At 37.5% G+C, this 17,664-nt stretch overlaps 1 protein-coding gene across 1 annotated transcript in view; it reads right to left on the minus strand.

The window, feature by feature from the left end:
* Positions 1–553: 553 nt before the first annotated feature.
* CTDP1 (CTD phosphatase subunit 1) overlaps positions 554–17,664 on the minus strand; it is an 85,957-nt gene continuing 68,846 nt past the window's right edge. Inside the window, 1 exon segment of the mRNA XM_005420956.2 lies at positions 554–1,593. Within this exon segment, the coding sequence (XP_005421013.1) occupies positions 1,452–1,593 (142 nt within the window). The 3' untranslated portion in view covers positions 554–1,451.

Below are 17,664 nucleotides of genomic sequence, written 5' to 3' on the forward strand. Positions count from 1 at the left end.
TGCTGCCTTTGCATTTTTAAGTGGAAAAACAGTATTAATGTGAAAAGGCTCTTGTATTTTCTCAGTCCTCCTTTTATTGTCATTATGAAGGTTTAAAATTAGAGTGCTATTTGTAAAGCAGCTGAGATTCTACTGAAATGTTCTGTTTTACTGCTAAGTGGAAAAATGAAGTATTCCTGCACCAGTATTCCTTTTAACCATGACATACAAACTACCAAGTCTTCTTTTGCAAACATATTGTTAAAAGGATTCAATCTCCAGTTGCTAACAGTTGAGAATAAACCATGGTCCTAGCCACAGAAATTCAATACCAGAGAGACAACTCTTATGGTAATTTCAGAGGCCAGTCAAAGACACCTGAGAAAAGTCAGATGTTAGAGTCCATGAATCTTCTGAGCCACTGTTTCTCTTCTGTCCTTCAGCTACCTCCCTGAATCTACAAATTTGCTCCCGCTTTCAACATTTTTCATTATTTTCATGCAGAATAAAGGAAAAGATAATACAGAAAAGCGCCTTATGTTTGATGGAAGGAAATGAACAGGAAAGAGAAACAAAGCATACAAAATGAACCTTTATTCAATGAAAGAAAATCTGTTTTGTGGGTCAAATATGAAATAGAATATACAAAAATTTTACATCAGATCTCTTGTCAAAGAAATTAAATTCTATCTAGACTGAAGTAGCACTTGTTCTTTCCAAGACAACACGAATGGGTGAATATGCATCTTGCGGCAGTACAGGACCACACAGACTGCTGTGCTAAATTTCTGGTTACAAAGAAGAAAAGTTAAAAATCTAAATGATGTCTCTAAAGAACTCAACTATTCAACAAAGTAACCTAAAAATGTTGAATGTTGACCACTATGTATTCTCTTACAAGCAAATGATAGGTGGGTCAAGTGCAGAGTTCACAAAGCTTGCATATCACGTTGTCTGTTTCTATACAAATATAAATAGTTCTTTTTTATTTCAAAAATCCTTTTATATTTGATAGCTTTATTTGTGGAAAAGGATGACCAGTTCGTCAGGTTCCTGCTGTACTACCCAGACAATTCCATCTCCTTTATCTCCTCCTTTTTTTGAAGATTGTAACCCATAAACCACAGTCTGCAATATTTTTAGAAACTTGATGTATGTTTAATCACAAGTCTTTGTACCACTGTCCTATACATGAAGGTTCTGCAGAGCTCCTAACATGTCTTTGGCATAGCACACCATGTCCCATTTAATACTTTTTTTTTTTGCTTAAAAAAGTATATTTCATTTAGTAAAACAACTTAAAAACATCTATTTCTGATTTTGTAAAATAACGTATCACCTCTTGAGATGCTTTGCAAAATATACACACACATTTTGGAAAAACATTGAGTACTGACATGAGGGACTCATCTGAAGTCCAATCTGTTTATGAGAAGTAAATATAATTATAAATTCTGTCTTCTGCATGACTCTCACATGAAGTCGTTCAGTTCAGCTTCAAGTGCTGCTGCCATTTCATCTGCTTCAGAGCTGCTTCCTTCCTCATCTTCATTGCTAGATTCTTTACTGGATTCACTGGCAGCATCATCTTCATCCAGTTTGCGCTTGTGACCCCTGGAAGGACAGACAGAGACAAGGCCCATGAATGGAGGCGTCTCAGCGCTTACTGAGAGACTCATATTCAACATGACAAAAAGTGAGGCTAAAGGACTCATCTGTTTTCAGGCCTAGACAAAAAGTATGGCCCTTGCTTTTTCATGAACTAACAGTAGCCAGTTCACACAATTTGTTTTTTAATTGCTGTTATGTGCTGTCAGCAGTAGGTGCAAAGAACAAAGTAGTGTTAATTTGTTTCTTCCATTCTTCTGAAGAAAGTATGAGACTGTTTGAAAACAATGAGTAGATTTACATTCCTCTTGCATCCCAAAAGAAAGAATAAAGCCATTGTGTGAAAGAGATATTACCAAAATACAAATGTTGTTGTATGATTTTGAAATATTCAAGTTTCTGCTTTTCTTATCAAAATAAAACCATAACTGACGAACTGCATCTCACTGCATCAGCATGTACACTTTCATGCTTCCAAACTTTGGGGTCCCATCCTTCCCTTTTGTGTCTCTTTGGATTAGTCCTGCCAGGCTGAACAACACATTTCTTTGCATCTCTGGAGAATGAACCAGTTTAAACAGGAAACTGATGTGCATCATACCCTGCTGAAAGAATCATGTTCCTGGTTCTGAAAGATCTCCAAGGAAAATCTAACGCTTCAACTGGGACATAGCCATAAGCAAAAGAATTTGGATTTGTGGAAACATAAAATCTCTTTTCCTTGCCAAAGGGAATTATATATCAGACGTGTACTTCTAAGACAAAAATAAAGTTGCGATTTTTGCATTGCACAGAATTCATAATGAGATGCAGAAGCACCTTCAAAATCCTTCAGGATAATTTGTTCAAATTTCAAGCAGAAAAATACATGCAGAGGGGCAGGCATCTCTCAAATAACTTTCCTTACTTGGTGGGGCTTCATTAAGAAGAGAATGCACCCACTTGCAGTCATGAAAAACTCATAAAATGATCTATCTATTTTAGCTAAAACAGTAATTCAACAATAATCCTGTTACTTCTGAGAGCACAGAGAAATAGCATATAGCAAGCAAGAAAGACATTTGATAAATACTGACATGAATGATACATATCCAAAAGAAATGAAGGCAAAGATTAAGAGTCAAACTTATGAGCTTGTAAGCAATGCTGAAATACAAAGCAATTTTTATTTACACAGACACTTTGATTGCTGTTTTCTAAGAAAGAGGAAAGCTCATTAGCCCAAACTGCTTGGTGTGTGAGCTGGTTGACTGACACCTGACTTGCCCTTTCACTTTTCAGAGAGATGGACAAGGTGTGGTGGGAAGTCAGAAGGGAAGTCCAAATCAAAATGCGAAGTGAGCAGTACTATGTTCTATCTTCTCTTTCTGCTGCAGCTGTGGACAAAAAGAGACACCACTGGCTGTTAACAGAGCACCTCCTCCCACTGATGTCAGGGGGTTTTGCTGTTGAGCATAGGGTGGTAGAATTAATATTCCTGGGAGGCAAGGCTGAAACCCTTGGATACACTCTGGGCTCTAAATCCCTAACAAGGAAAGATGGGATGAAGTAAAAGTGTTACCTGAATACTTTGCTACTGAAACTCAAATGTGGTGTACTGAAGCAGTTTCAGGGTACTAAATGTAGCCTAATTCACAATAAAAAGCAGTTTCTCAGGCATAACAGTGATTATTTCCACACAGCCTCTATTAGCATGCAGTTTGGACAAAGAAGCTTCCATGGTTAAAATGCCCAATTGGAAGAAATCTCAGCACATTTTCATTAAAAGCTATACAAATGTGTGGAGCCTTAGCAACACTTGCTTAGTGATGATTTCAGCCTTCAGAACTACAGTGCTATTTCAGGCATTAATGATACTATTAGCAAAGAAAAGCTAATTGGGAATTAAAGAAACCTGAAAGAGTCTTACTCAGCAAAAGAAGAAATGAGTCGTGCATCTTTAACAAGTAGAGGATAAAAAGTACACAAGCAATGCTAACTGAGAAATAAAGTCATGAAGGGCATCTATACCACAATGCTCACAGCTGAAAACATTTGCATGCATCTGTTTGTAAGACTGCATCCATGGAATCTGATGGTATTTGCCCACTGAAAAATGAAATTAGCAATCTGACAGCTGTCATTTACACATATGAAATGTACACACAACTGCAGATACTGTACTGAAGGATGTGTCAGGACAAGCAGGCTTGTAGAACCTAAATACTGTAATTTACTGGGACATAGATCAATAGCACAGATCTCACAGAAAAGAAACAAAAGGGTCTGTGAAGAAATACAAGAAATAACAGCTCATTGAAAGAATACCTCACTGCCAGTTCATTATTTCTTGAAAGTGCAGAACAGTTAATTTACTAAATAATAACAGCAAAGACTAGCAAAATTATAACTTTATGCAAGAAAGTAACATTTAAAATTTCAATGTACTTCACAGCAACTAGATTTTGGTGAGGACAATCAACTAAATACAGAGATCTGAAATACTCAGTGTGACTAATTAATTAAAGAATGGAGCTTCAGCCCACAAAAAGACTTTCCAGAAACCTTAATGGATGCCTCTCCCATATTTCATCCCTCATTCAGTTCTATTCAACAGTATCTTTGGAAATCCAAAAGCCTGACCATTATCTGTTTTGTCAGTTCTTGTTATTTCAGGAAGGCTAGAATGACAGCTCTGTTCAATCTTAATATGAAACATTAGTCATTTACAGGGAGGAAAAAACCATTAAAAAAAACCATAAAAGAAAACACAGCTAAGTATTAGTTCTCTACAGCAAAAAAAATCTTCTGAATGTTAGCATTTTTTTATTATGATATAAAAATCTTTCATTATTTGTGTACTGTAAACTGCAGCTTCACAGGTATTCAAAATAACATTTAAATTAGTATTATGATATCGAATAAAAAGCTAACCCTCAGAGAAATATAGAGAAAGAACATCAGGAAGACAGAGCTGCTCTTTTTCTTTGCAAATTCAGAAAAGAGAGATAACACTCTGTTCATAATTTCTATCTTCAGAGAAAAAGCAGTATATCCCCATGGTGGTGTACATATTAACATAACAAATGATTTAAAATGCATATTTTCCTCACTGTTTTGTGCCCATTCTTTGTCATTTCCACTTTCAGAGCCATAGTGTGTAGCACTTTTGAGTGGAAAAGTTAAGCTCATACAGAATTCCTTCTTACTATTTAGAGAAAGTGATTCAGCAGCGTTGCAGGCTTCCATTTGCCTGATTTGCATTTTTATAACGAATTTTGCTCAACTGTTATTAAAAGCCAAACACGTTTATAATAACTGAGTATCTTTAACTTCATATATGAACAACTGCCAAAACAATGAATGCAGAACTTTGAATATCTTACAACTCTGTGAAAAAACTTCTACAATCCAGATTACCTTTTCCTTTCCATTAAGTATTTTTCTTTTGTAATACCCAATACAAGGAGGCCCACCAGTTCATGTGCTGGAAAAGTCCTTTCAAAAGAGAACTACATTTCATAAAATCTCACGTATTTATATGAATTGTCAAGAGATTTAAATAAACTAAGTGTAATTCACAATGACATTAAAAAGAAAAAACTATTTGTAATTACATACATAAAAGTAGTTTTTAGGAAAATTTCATCCAAAGAATGCTAATAAGAAATAGTGATTTTCCAAATGAAGAGACAGGTTTACAGAGTTGCAATAGCACAAGGTATATACCTATAAAAATATCACAGAAAAATTTACTGAAAATGAAAATTTATTTAGCTCTTGATCTGTTAAAATGAGCACTAAAATCTCATTACAATGTACTAGTCGAATGAAAACTCCATTCTCATGAATTCACTTTAAATTTAGTTCACTAAGAGAGACATAGGGAACAAAGTGAAAGAAGCCCAGTATTTCTTGCTTCTATTATATTAAGGTCTTAATTTATAATTGGCTGAAAATAATGTTGGAAAAACCTTCTTTTCTTACTTGAAAAGCAGATTGTCTCTGTTTTTCTTGCATCTCTTTAAGAAATACAGTGCTACATTAAAATAGAAACATCTAATTAGCAAAGGAACTCAAAGGGCAACATGACCCTTGCTTTAAACAAAGCAAACTTAAATCTTAAATTCCAAACCTTATTTTAGACTTGTAAATGAAAACTACAGAAAATACTTAAGTACATGTTCACATATCCTTTAAACTCCAAATACCCACAAATCCCCATCACTATTCTGATAATGAGTAAACCCTTTATTTTTTGCAAGTTGACCTGACTTTTTTCAATATCTCCTAAAATCACTACAATAACAAAGCAGAGTCTGCAGACTAAATGTGTTTAGTCTTTTACAAGCAATCAGCTTACAGCATAGACGTTATAAATTAGGACTTCAATTTGCTACCAAATACAGCCAAGTTTCTCTCTAATGAGAACACTCACACAGCAGCCATAAGTAGTTTGGAAAGGGCATTTTGGAACTGTGTGCTGCCTTCTAACATCATCACAGCCTCGCACCACAACCTACACCGCGCCGGCATGCCTCCAAAGCTCCGTGTGGAAGGTCTGTCCTGGATTCTATACACACCTAGGTCACAGCTTTCTGTAAACTCCTTCCACAATGGAAAGAAGGTGATGTGGCATTTGGTAATGCAACTAGAATTTGACTTCCTTCCACAGGAATTTGACTGTGGGAACACTGTATTCAGACAAACTAGTTCTCTGGCAGTATTCTTCAGTTATGAAGAAGTAGGGCTGGTTATCCAGTAAAACTCTTCTTCAACCTATTCTGAAGATGCCAGCCCAGTAGCTGGCTAACAAGCTTCAATGCCTTGAGCTCTGAGAACACACAAACTGAAAATCAATGTTGTGAGCATTAATATGTTACATGAGACAGGCAGACAAGATGGTTAAATTTTCAGAGAGATGTTCCAAGTCTTGCGATTATGTTTTTTTAACATGGGACACATGGCAATATCTTTAAAGTCCCTTCCAAGCCAAACCATGCTGATTCTATGCCCATTCAGAGTGAGCAATTGTCCACAGCCTGCCTGTAACTCAGGTGTCTCCCCTCTGGCAATTTCCCTGGAACATCTGTGCAGGGGCACTGGATTTTCTGTCCTGGTGCTCCGCCCTGGCACTAGCACAGCACACTGCCAGGCACACACACAGCCGTGGGAGCACGAACAGCACCACCCCAGCACTACTGGCAAGCTGCAGTGTGTGTTTTCACTTTCTGCTCCTGCTGGGACAAACAGGATGCTATTCAGCACCGCAGGAACAAATGCCAGACACCTCATGTATTTCCTCAAGAACTCATCCAATGCTGTCTGCAGGATTACAGGGTGATCCAGAAATCTAATATGCAGAAGAATTATGCACTGAGAATGTTCCTTGCACAGCCTCGGGGTGCAGAGAGAGCCCCTGCAGTTGGAGGAACAGTGTGCTTTCAATGCTGCTCACAAAAACCTCTTGCAGGCACCCACCAATTCCAACTGACATCTCTGAGGAGTATTTTAACTAACACAACAGTAAAGTGAGAGCTAATTAAATTCTGTACAGCCTCAGTGCCTTTCTGCCTTAAAATTTAGCGCACCTGTGCACAATTCCAATGGTAAGAAACTATTCTGGAAACTGAAAACATCCTACAACAGTTTTATAGGTAGTTCTCTGAACTAAACACTCAATGATATCTAAATTTAGAGTATTTTAAGTCAGGAAGTCACTGAAAATTTAATATAGCACACTGTAGTAATTTCTGGATTTAACAAGGATAGTTGATAAATTTTGCTAAAATTGTCCCATTGATGAGCTTGTGTCTTCTTAATATTCAGATCAAGGGGAAAGTTTAATAACAAGAAAATCAGTCCAACAGTGGTTTCTTAACAATATTAATGTCTTCTTGAAGAAAATGGCGATTTCTTAATAGTTAAACATGGGGATATTCCAAAACCAAACAGTGTAGCAATAAAACTTTAAAATTAAATGCTGTGTGATTTTCTCTGCACTGAACTAATTTAGATACAGATAACAATTAAATTGGATAATGGAAAACTGAAAAGTTGAATCTACAATTTTGCTTCTGTAATTAAGTCACAGAAACAGAAACTGTGTCCCTAAAATATTACCTGTTATTAACTTCAAGTTGTTTAAAAATAATCCATGTACTTATAAGACATATACAACATGCAATACAATTATTTCTTCAAAAGGCAAAGGTGACAGCGGCAGTTTTATATCAGACAACAAATAATCTTGTCATTGACATATAGAGGACAGCAGAAAATTAAATATACTTTTCACTATGTGGAATGCCAGACTGTTACCCGACACTTTCATAAGGGAAAATGCACAGATGCGCTCTAGCATATGACTTCTTAATCCTATTTGAAAGCTAAACCAGGCCTTTGTTGTTTGCATCAATTCTCTTTCCAGCTTCTTCTAGTTTACAAATATTACCTCTTCTGACAATAAAAGTTAGACAGTAGTTCTGTAGCTCTGTAGAGATTCTGGGTAACTCTGGGAGGCTGTAATACCAAGGCTCGGAAGTGAGCAAAGATAGTTGAAGCCTTTCTTCCCAGCACCTGGGTGGGCATTGTACACCAACTCTACTGGGATTTGGTTTCAAAAACATCTTTTGAAAATGGACTAATTCCTCAAACTAATTTCTGTGTAGGATAGCAATAGTCTCAGATAGTGGTGAAGAATAATGTCCTCCTTAGAGATCGAAATGAGTCATTGTTTTAAAGAATGGTTGTATGCAATAAAAAATTAAGATGAAAAGTGGGCAAAAAAAACCTAGGATGCATGGGCAATTTAGAAAATTCAAAACCATACATCAAAACAAGAAGTTGGAAAAGAAACATAATCTGATTTATCTGAGAAAAGTAAAACTGCTTTCATTTTTCTCACAGAAGCACAATGCGTATGTAGAGGTACCCCTGTGCCAATATAAGGGAGAACCAACTCCAGTTTGAAGACCCCCAACACTGCAAAGTAACACTTGAAATCCTGATTGGATTTGCCAGCATCACTTACAAACACTGAGAATACTCTTCAAAATGCATTATTTGGCTTCTTAAATTGTTAAGATGGAATTTAGCTGACAACACACTGACTGTGCTAATCAAGGAGGTTGGAAGTAGGATTTGGTATATGGTGGCTTTTTAAGTAAGATATCAATAGATTATCTTAATCTGTAGGCTGTGGACTACACCAAGTTATAAAGAAAGATGATTTTTCATCTTTAGTCAAAGCCTTCAACTCTGATTTTTACTAACTTGTCTCTTACTTTGTCCTTGTTTTCAATAAGTAATTGAGATTAAATTGCAAATAATTAAACCAAACATCCTTCTAGGATGTTCATTCTCTGCTTTGCTCACAAGAATATTAACTAACAACATCTTTGCTTCATCATAAAATATTGAAAATAAGACAAAACACATCACTGATTCTATATGGATACTGGTAGTACTGTCATTGCCACTGAGGCACAAAAAAGAGACTTCAAATTTCTTTAAAATGTTGTGTTCTATGGGCCAAAATACACGCTCCCCTTTCCACACAGGTATATTCTTCCATGAAATTCACTAGGTCACTCCTGCCAAAAATGGTCAGCCCTTCATCCTCCTCACATTGCCATGCGACTTAACTGGATAATCCCCCAGCTGATTGACTCTGCCGCCCGCCTCACAGTCTGGTAAGCCCGTAGTCCACCACCTCTGTAGTCAGCTTCCAAGGACTATTTACTGCACAACAGTTGGGGAATTGGAGCTGTTGTGAGGCTGTGGGTTACACCATAGTACCTGGGACTGAGATTGCTCCATCTAGCAACGGGCTGCAAGATTTCTTCTCTGTATCATACAGCATCTTCCTGCAACATTACATTTCTCTACTATTTATTTCTTTATCCCAGTGGCAAGACATGTTATCTTGGCAATCCTCACTTCTTCCTTCCCCAAATTCCTAGCCCTGACAACTTACATTTTTCTTTATTTATTTGTTGAAACTGTACATAATAAATATTTTTTCATGCATTAAAACAGGTTTTGGAAGACTGTTTTGAGAAGACCACATTGTAACACAAAGCTACAGAGAACCTAGAAAATAATTTATCAGCATTAAAAGGTCAACACTTGACTTCAGACAGTCCATTTTGCTACAGGATGTTTTAGAAAAGCTAGTAAGTTAGAAAATGAAATGACATCAAGGCAGGAAGTCACTTCTCAGTAAAAGAAATTTTCAGAAATTTGTTAGACATTTGCTAGGCTTCCACTAGAAACAGAGCAAAGTAGTGTCAAGACTTGGTTTACAAATAAGAAAAATCTGAATTGAGGTTGTGAAAGTATGTGCCAGAACCATGTGACTTTTACATGAGTTTTATAAGGTTAGCATAAATGATATATACAGCATAAAAATACATGCAATACATTTGAAACAAAATGCCAGCCATCTTTTTTTTATTGTGTAATTCCAACAAACTCCCTAAAAAGTGGGTTTGCATTCATTAAATTTGGATCTCTATAATACTGGGTCAGTGAGCATCACCAATGCAATCTGGATCAAAAGGCATGTGCCAGCCCCCAGCCTATGTGCCAAATGGAATCACACGGCTGAGAATTCCCCGTACCTGTTCTTTTCACACCAGCTACAATGTGACAAACAACCCAGTGCAGCAGATCGCAGCTCTCCTGGCTCACAGTCTTGGGCCCCTCTACAGTCTGCTCTACAGTTTTTTCTGTCAATATTTCTGGAATAAATTTGAACTAGCAAAGGCAATTTATACTTGATCTGTACTTTCTGGTGCAAAGCTGCAATTTTTTATGATGGTGCTGTCCAAAACCTAGATTCAAGGTATTATTCAGCTGCAGTCTCCCCCATATCGCTAATGAAGAAGGCATCTGAAGGAGAAGCAACTCATTATCTTTTATCAGTCCAGAGTAAAAGGCAGCTGTTGAGCCTGTGTCATGGAGAGTTAATTTTCTTTCCACTAGCCAGGACAGTGTGATGTTTTGAATTTAGTGTGAGACTGATGTTGATAACACACTGATGGCTCAGTCATTGCTCAGCAGTGCTTACCCTGAACCAAGGACTTTTCAGGTTCCTGTGCTCTGCCAGCGAGGAGCTGCACAAGGACCTGGGAGGGAGCATGGCCAGGACAGTTGACCCAAACTGGGCAAAGGGATATTCCAGACCATACAATGCCATGCCCAGCACATAAACTGGGGGTCATTGGACAGGAGGGGCTGATTGCTGCTGAGGGAGAAGCAGCAAGTTGGTGAGCATTTGTGTCACACACCACTTGTTTCCCTTAGGGAAATTAAACTTACCTCCTCATTACAATTATTATGATGTTATTACAGTATTTTATTTTGTTTCAATTATTAAACTGTTCTTATTTCAAGCCATAGGTTTACTTTTTCCTGGTTCTCTGCCACACAGGGCAGGGGGAAGTGAGCAAGTGGCTGTGTGGTTCTTAGTATCTGGAGTTAAACCAGGACAGCCTTACCTTATCCATGTAATGGTACTAGCCACAGGCTCTGATAAAGTACAATTACCAATTTACCTGGATATATGGATGTGCACAAGAGGGAAATGTGAAAAGCTGTTTCTCCAGCTGCCAAATGACTAGACAGATACAGCACTTCAAACATGTAAAAACTGAGACTGCAACAAGTTGTTCTTCTAATGCTTGAGAATGAGATAGCCCACATGGATGCAGGGACAGGAGCAAGGTCTGAAATGCCAGGCAGAGGATGAGACACTTCTCTGTTTGACTTCAGGAATAACAGCACTTGACAGGCCCTCTCCCAGACTGCTGGAACACATTTCACAGCTGACCTTACTCAGATATCCCTTTCTCCTCCTCAGCCTGCACAGGTGACCCTCAGGGGCGAGGAGCAGGGCCTGTGCACAGCCCTGGCAGAGAGGAGAAGCCCTGCCACACACCAGGATCTTGCATCTGGCCCCACTGCTCAGATGCTGTTTATCCAGCCTTGCTAACACCTGGGACACTAAAAACTTTCTGGTATTACCATTCAGTGGTCTGAAGCAAACAACAACATCAGCTGAGACATACCATTTCACCACTTTTTGTGTTAATCTGCAAGCTTTACAGGCTCTTTACCTAGCAGGAACATACTTTGCAAGAACATTTAACGTGATGTGGTTTGTCTGATGGGTTATTTCACTGCAACTGGCAAAACATATACTGTCATGTATTCAATTGTGTTCTCCAGTAAATATTCACTGGGATACCTAAAGGCACACTCAAGCCACAGTGGTAATCTGAGAACAGCAAAAGGAGGCTCTGAACAGGAGACTTTTCCCTCAGCAAACAGGGACTGCTTCTGTGCAATGCAGTGGCAATATGCTTGGGTCACACAGGAAAGGACATGTTTTCTGCTTTGACATCTACAGTGGTGTGGGGAATCAAAACATCCCTATTCTGCTTTTCACATGCATGGCTGAAAACAACACAGGGACAGACCTCCACAACTGGCTTGATACAGATACAAAAGTCTTCTGAAGCAAATCCAAGGTTTCTAAAATATCTGACTTTGCTCTTCACAATGTGAATACCTATTAGAAGTGATTAATAAACTACTTGGAAATGGGAATATCTACCCATTTTGATTCCTAGATTTCCTCCCCTTCCATTAAGAAGCAGTACTGCTTCTCTTCTACCAACATTTTTAGCACATGCTTCAAGCTGGCATTTTAATTGAAGAAACACACTGCTGTTTAGCAGCCATTAAAGACTTGCAACTATCAAGATTAATGCACATTAGTTATTATGTGGAATTTAAAGTACTTTTAGAATTCATTAGGGAAACTAGAGCTATTTTTCTTGATAGGAACAATGTTACCTTACAGTTTCCCGCTAATGTCCTAGGTCTCGACACAATGAAGGATTAAAAACCTTCACTGACACATCTTAATGTACTTCTTAGTTTCCTTATTCTCAAGAGATATTTAGATATCCACATATCTTACTAAGGAAAAACAAATTGTTTAATAGCTCATAAATTGCAGTGAAGAACTTGGCCTGATTAAAGGAAAAAATGCTGCCTAAATTACCTGAGGGGCAACCCCCTGCTATTCTTCTGTTCCCAGTGCAGTTCTTTCACCAACACACAAACCAAAGCAGTACATTATGGGCTTGCCTCACCCTGAACTTCTGCTTTACATCTTTCTTATCCCACACCATTAGCCACAGATGCAGAACAACATTAATATCTACAGACTGCTGGAACAGGCTAGTGGTGATGGGGGAACTGGGTGCTGGGGTTATGTGAGTGGAAGCAGGATACTGGAACCTGGTGTAGTTAATTACTCCTGTGCAGGAAAAGAAATACATGCAAAACAATCTGATGCTCCAGTTTCTTACTGGAATTCAGATTTCATAAGAGAAAGGAACTGTCTCCTCTGTGTGTTACAAATGCTCTGAAGTTGAAGACAGAATGAAATGGTTTTCCTACTCCTCCCTTTGTGAGGGAACACGAGGAGCTCAGGTTTTTAAATTCACTCAGGGTTCTAGTTCTCACCCTCTTGCCCTAGCAATCACATGAACCAAACTGGGACTGCTCATTCTTCAAGGTGGCAGGACATTAAGCAGATCAAGTCAGTAACTTCCAAATTCCTTTCCCATCATCCTAGTTTCTTGCAGCCTTCATTTATTCAAGCATAAATTGTGCTTTTGACATTTTTTTGGATCTAGGAATACCTAAATGAAATGTTTCACACAATAGCATCTCTCCCAGCTGGGCTAGAGGAACCAGCATCAGGTAACTGCCTGTTACCTGACAGTTGATGAACATCTGTGCATTGTTCTGAAAACTCTTCACTCCCACAATTTAGAAGCTCAAGGGGTAGCATTATATTATCAAGAGTTCTCCTTGTCTGGAGGCTTCTCATACAGGGTCAGACAGCTTCTAGTACCCCTGGTTAGGGTTAGACTGGAATCTCATCAACATAAGCTCTCTTCCTTCTTCACCACAAGCACCTTACTCTGCTGTAGACTCCCAGGACTTGCTCAGGACTATTCTCACTCCCAGGTAGTTAATCCATGCGCTTTCTTTCAACTTTGATCTCAGCAATGTGGACTTTACACATCTCGTAACTGTGATATACTGATTACTTCAACACTCATTCTTGATCCTGAGACAAACTCATTGCTATAGCACAAGCACAAGAAAAACAGAGCTAGATGAAAAGACAAACATGTTGACCTATTTTCTTTTCACTAGTCTTGATCACTGCTTAAACCTAAGTTTGGGGTCCTGGAAGGGTGCCAGGGTTGTCCCTACCACATATGGCCTCTTCTCCAAGCTGAAGTGTTGTTTTTCATTGCTTTGTACTTTCTTCTTCAGCTAGCCTCACAGTTAAACAAGAATTCTCTGCTAGAAAGCACGTCTCTTTTTTCTGTTCTTTCTCTCTGATTATGTGAATGCCTCTCATAATTTTTCAGCCCCACTCTTCCCAAAATGATTGTAACAAATGATTTCTGAAGTCTGCTTCTACAAAAATCTAGCTCTTGTAGACTGGTACTTCTTGCTGATATATTATAGAAAATTATTTTCCCTCAGGCTCTAGTCACTCCATTGTCTCAGGATGGAAACTATTAGTTAATGGCTCTGCAGCGATAAAAGGCAATGACTGCAGAAAGACTTCTACTTCAAATACATTGAGGAATTACTGAGAAATCAATCTCATTATTCATTCAGAACTCTTAAGTTATAGACAGAGTCACTAAATTATTATAGACAGCAAAAGTTAGAACAGAGAAATGTAATAATAACAGCAATTCCTGCACATACTTTAGCATTTATTAACACATTTAAGGAGACAAGGGGAACAAGGCAAATACTCTCCTGCTTGATCACCTATATTATGATTCCAAATTTTTGCCCCTAGAAAAAATGGCAACTCAGATTCCCCAATTCATTTTACAGATACCAGCACATGTCTATTGAAAAGCACAAGTAAACCTATTTAGACCTAAAGTGAATTGAGAAAAATAAGGATATATTTTAACAGCACTTTCCTAAGTCTTGTAACATACTAGTAACACAGCGATTTTTAATTGCTTGTGTATCCTTCCCCTGAAGTACCAGAACTGTTAGAACTTAGCATCATGTAAACTTGCACAGTTGATCTATATAGTATTGAAATGGGAAAACCCATGACCAAAAAATGGTATTGATGACTTAGTCTATAGAGAATTTGATAAAAAACATACTAATTTGATAAAAAACATACTAACAAACCAGCTTTCAAATCCAATACTGAAAGCAGTATAAGACAGCTTTATGCTATTTTTCACTTTTCCAAAGACACTTCTTTTCCTGATCTCAATTGCGTAATTGCTATATTAACTAACAGGTATAACCATATTATCGGTGTAAGCCAAGCAATAACTGCACACACAGACACAGATGGACTGAATGATATTTTATTATTGCACCTGAACAACTTCTAGGTATTTTCACAGTTATACAGTAAAAGAGGCTAAAGGCAGATGCTCACTCCAACCACGCTGTATTTCAAAGCATTTTCAAGCTTCCCATCTCATGTGGTCTAACACAAGCACAAGTATTATAACCCATCACTTCGTGAGAAAAGTAGTCTTCTGCAGTTTGTATGTCTTTTGGCAATTTACATATTGTGGAGGGAAACATAAAGATACCAGAGAATTATGTTAAAGTATCTTGCACAAGTTCAAAGCACCACTGTTCAGCTTTTTGGTGAACAATGAAAAAAATATTCTCAGAACTATTGTAACAACTTACATTATTCTTAACATAAAGCTTAATAGATTTAGGTGACAGATTAAGTGGTGAACACCTCACTCATACCATGAAATGCTAAAGGAACTTGCCAGAAGAAGGAACATATAACCATAGAGAAACGCTTTGGAAAAAATCTCTTACAAAAATGAAAGAAGGTTAAAAAATTCAGCTGCTGTTTATATTTGATAGACTTGATGTGAAAAAAATCTTATGTTTTGTGGATATAAATGTTAATGAAAACAATTTATTCAAGTTTTTTAGGAACATTGTACAAGAAAAATAGTTCAGATATTCTTTCCAAAAAAGACTCATCCTAGGAGAAATCAGCAAAAGTCATTCAGTCCTACTGAACTTCAGCTATGGCACCTGCTTTGTAAGACTTATGAAGAAAACCCAGGTATTTGTGATAATATTGTGATAATTATCAAGGACAAGATCAGCACCACTGACCAGGCAACAAGTCAGCAGCACACCAGATGCTTCTATTCTGCTGCTACAGCTGTGAGCAGAGCCAGCTCTCTCAGGACAGCTGACATAGAGATAATAGGCATACCTACAACTCTGGTCATTCTAGGACTGTGGGAAAAGCCCAGCTATACTTTAAAGAGACACCTTATCAACCCAGGCTCTCACAGTGCACATTGATTCTGTGCCAAGATTTGCTTGGTTGGACCTGAGAACTTTTAGACTGTGCAGTTCACTTTCTAAAAGCCTTTAGGAGAATAAGAATCTCCATTTTAAAAAAAGGAAAAAAGAACCCTGCAAAATGGAAATTTAGCAGCTTGACACTTTGAGCAAACATGCACAAGCTGTGCATTTGCTCCTTGTAGGAAATATAGAGAAATACAAGACCAAGACTGAAGTCTCATGATCGAAATGTGAACCAGCACTTTGGTTAATTTTAGCTGCAGTTAATAGTCTAGATGTGTGAAAGTTCACACTCTCAGTTCTCTCCTGTGATTTTTTTTCCTTATCCAGTTAATGATCTGAGGCTTTCCAAAATGCCTGTTCCTCTTTCACAGATATTATATGAGACCTTCGCAGTAACTCCAAGCATTTCTGAACCTGTCAGAAGCAGCAATGAAGTGAACAATGTCCTTCTGTGATTTTTCCTAATGCAATTTCTTATAGCTTTAATTTCCCTCACAGAATCATAAAATTTCTAAAGAAACCTAAGGCTACAGGCTGTCAACATTGTTGTTTAGTCTCATAAATGTCACCATCAAGAATGAGAATAAAGAAAATTAAAACAGTGCAAGCTTCCCAAATGGAGCTGCAAGCATAAAGCTTGCTTAATCACACAGCATACCCTTCTCACATCTCCTGATTTTAATAATATTCCTAATATTTTTCTAAAGCATTAGATAGCTGCACAAAAAAAATACAACACCATATTCCAGGGAAGCAAATAAAATATATTTTAATAAGAATACACAGTCATTTTCCTACAAGATTCATTGATGAATCTTCAGGGCAAAACTGCCCAGGTTGAACTGCAGAGATCTTTCCATTGCACCCAGGCTTATCCCTCAGAACTGATGTCTAGGTTTTGGGGAGAGTTGCCCATTTCCATCCCCTTTTTAATTTTTATAAGTAACTGTGTAAGACAAAAAGAAGCTATGAATATTTATATCATTAAAAGCTGATCTCTTTAGATCAATATATGTAACTTCCAGTATGAAAACTATTGTTTTTAAAATGCTTTATCTTCAAAACATATGTAAGACAGCAATCACTTAAAATTTCTTCTAATAGAGATTGTAATTTGCATTTTTTTTTTTGCTTGTGGAACACAGCTTTTTGTCCCTGCTGCCCAAGAAATGAAGAGTTTCAGTCTTATGGTATTTTACGATCCCCAGATAGGAAGGACAGTCGATATATACGTAAACATACACAAGTGCCATATTTTGATTTCTAAAAGGAAGCCATCTGAAGGGTGTAATAGACCTGACAGTTTCCTTTTAAAATCAAGATAGGGTTTTATCAATTGTCCTTTCAGAAATCTTAAGATTATTTAAAAGCTCTTATATAATGGAAACCGACGACAACTTTCTGAAGTCTAAGGAAAAAAAGAAGACAGATGATGTTGAAGGAAGTGATGAGAGAAGAGAGATTATGTTGAATAAGCATTCAAGGGACTATAAAAGCCTCAGCCAGCCCATGGGAAATATTCATTCACATTTTCATTTACAGAAAGATACTATGGCATATTCATTTAGAAGAGTGGCTTCAGATAATGGGAAGTCTAACCAATTACAGAGCTGTAAAACACTACCAGCAGGAGTAACTGACAGAATAATTAAAACAGGCATT

The sequence above is a fragment of the Geospiza fortis genome, unplaced genomic scaffold, assembly GCF_000277835.1.
Source record: "Geospiza fortis unplaced genomic scaffold, GeoFor_1.0 scaffold104, whole genome shotgun sequence".
In the NCBI taxonomy this organism is placed as follows: domain Eukaryota; kingdom Metazoa; phylum Chordata; class Aves; order Passeriformes; family Thraupidae; genus Geospiza; species Geospiza fortis.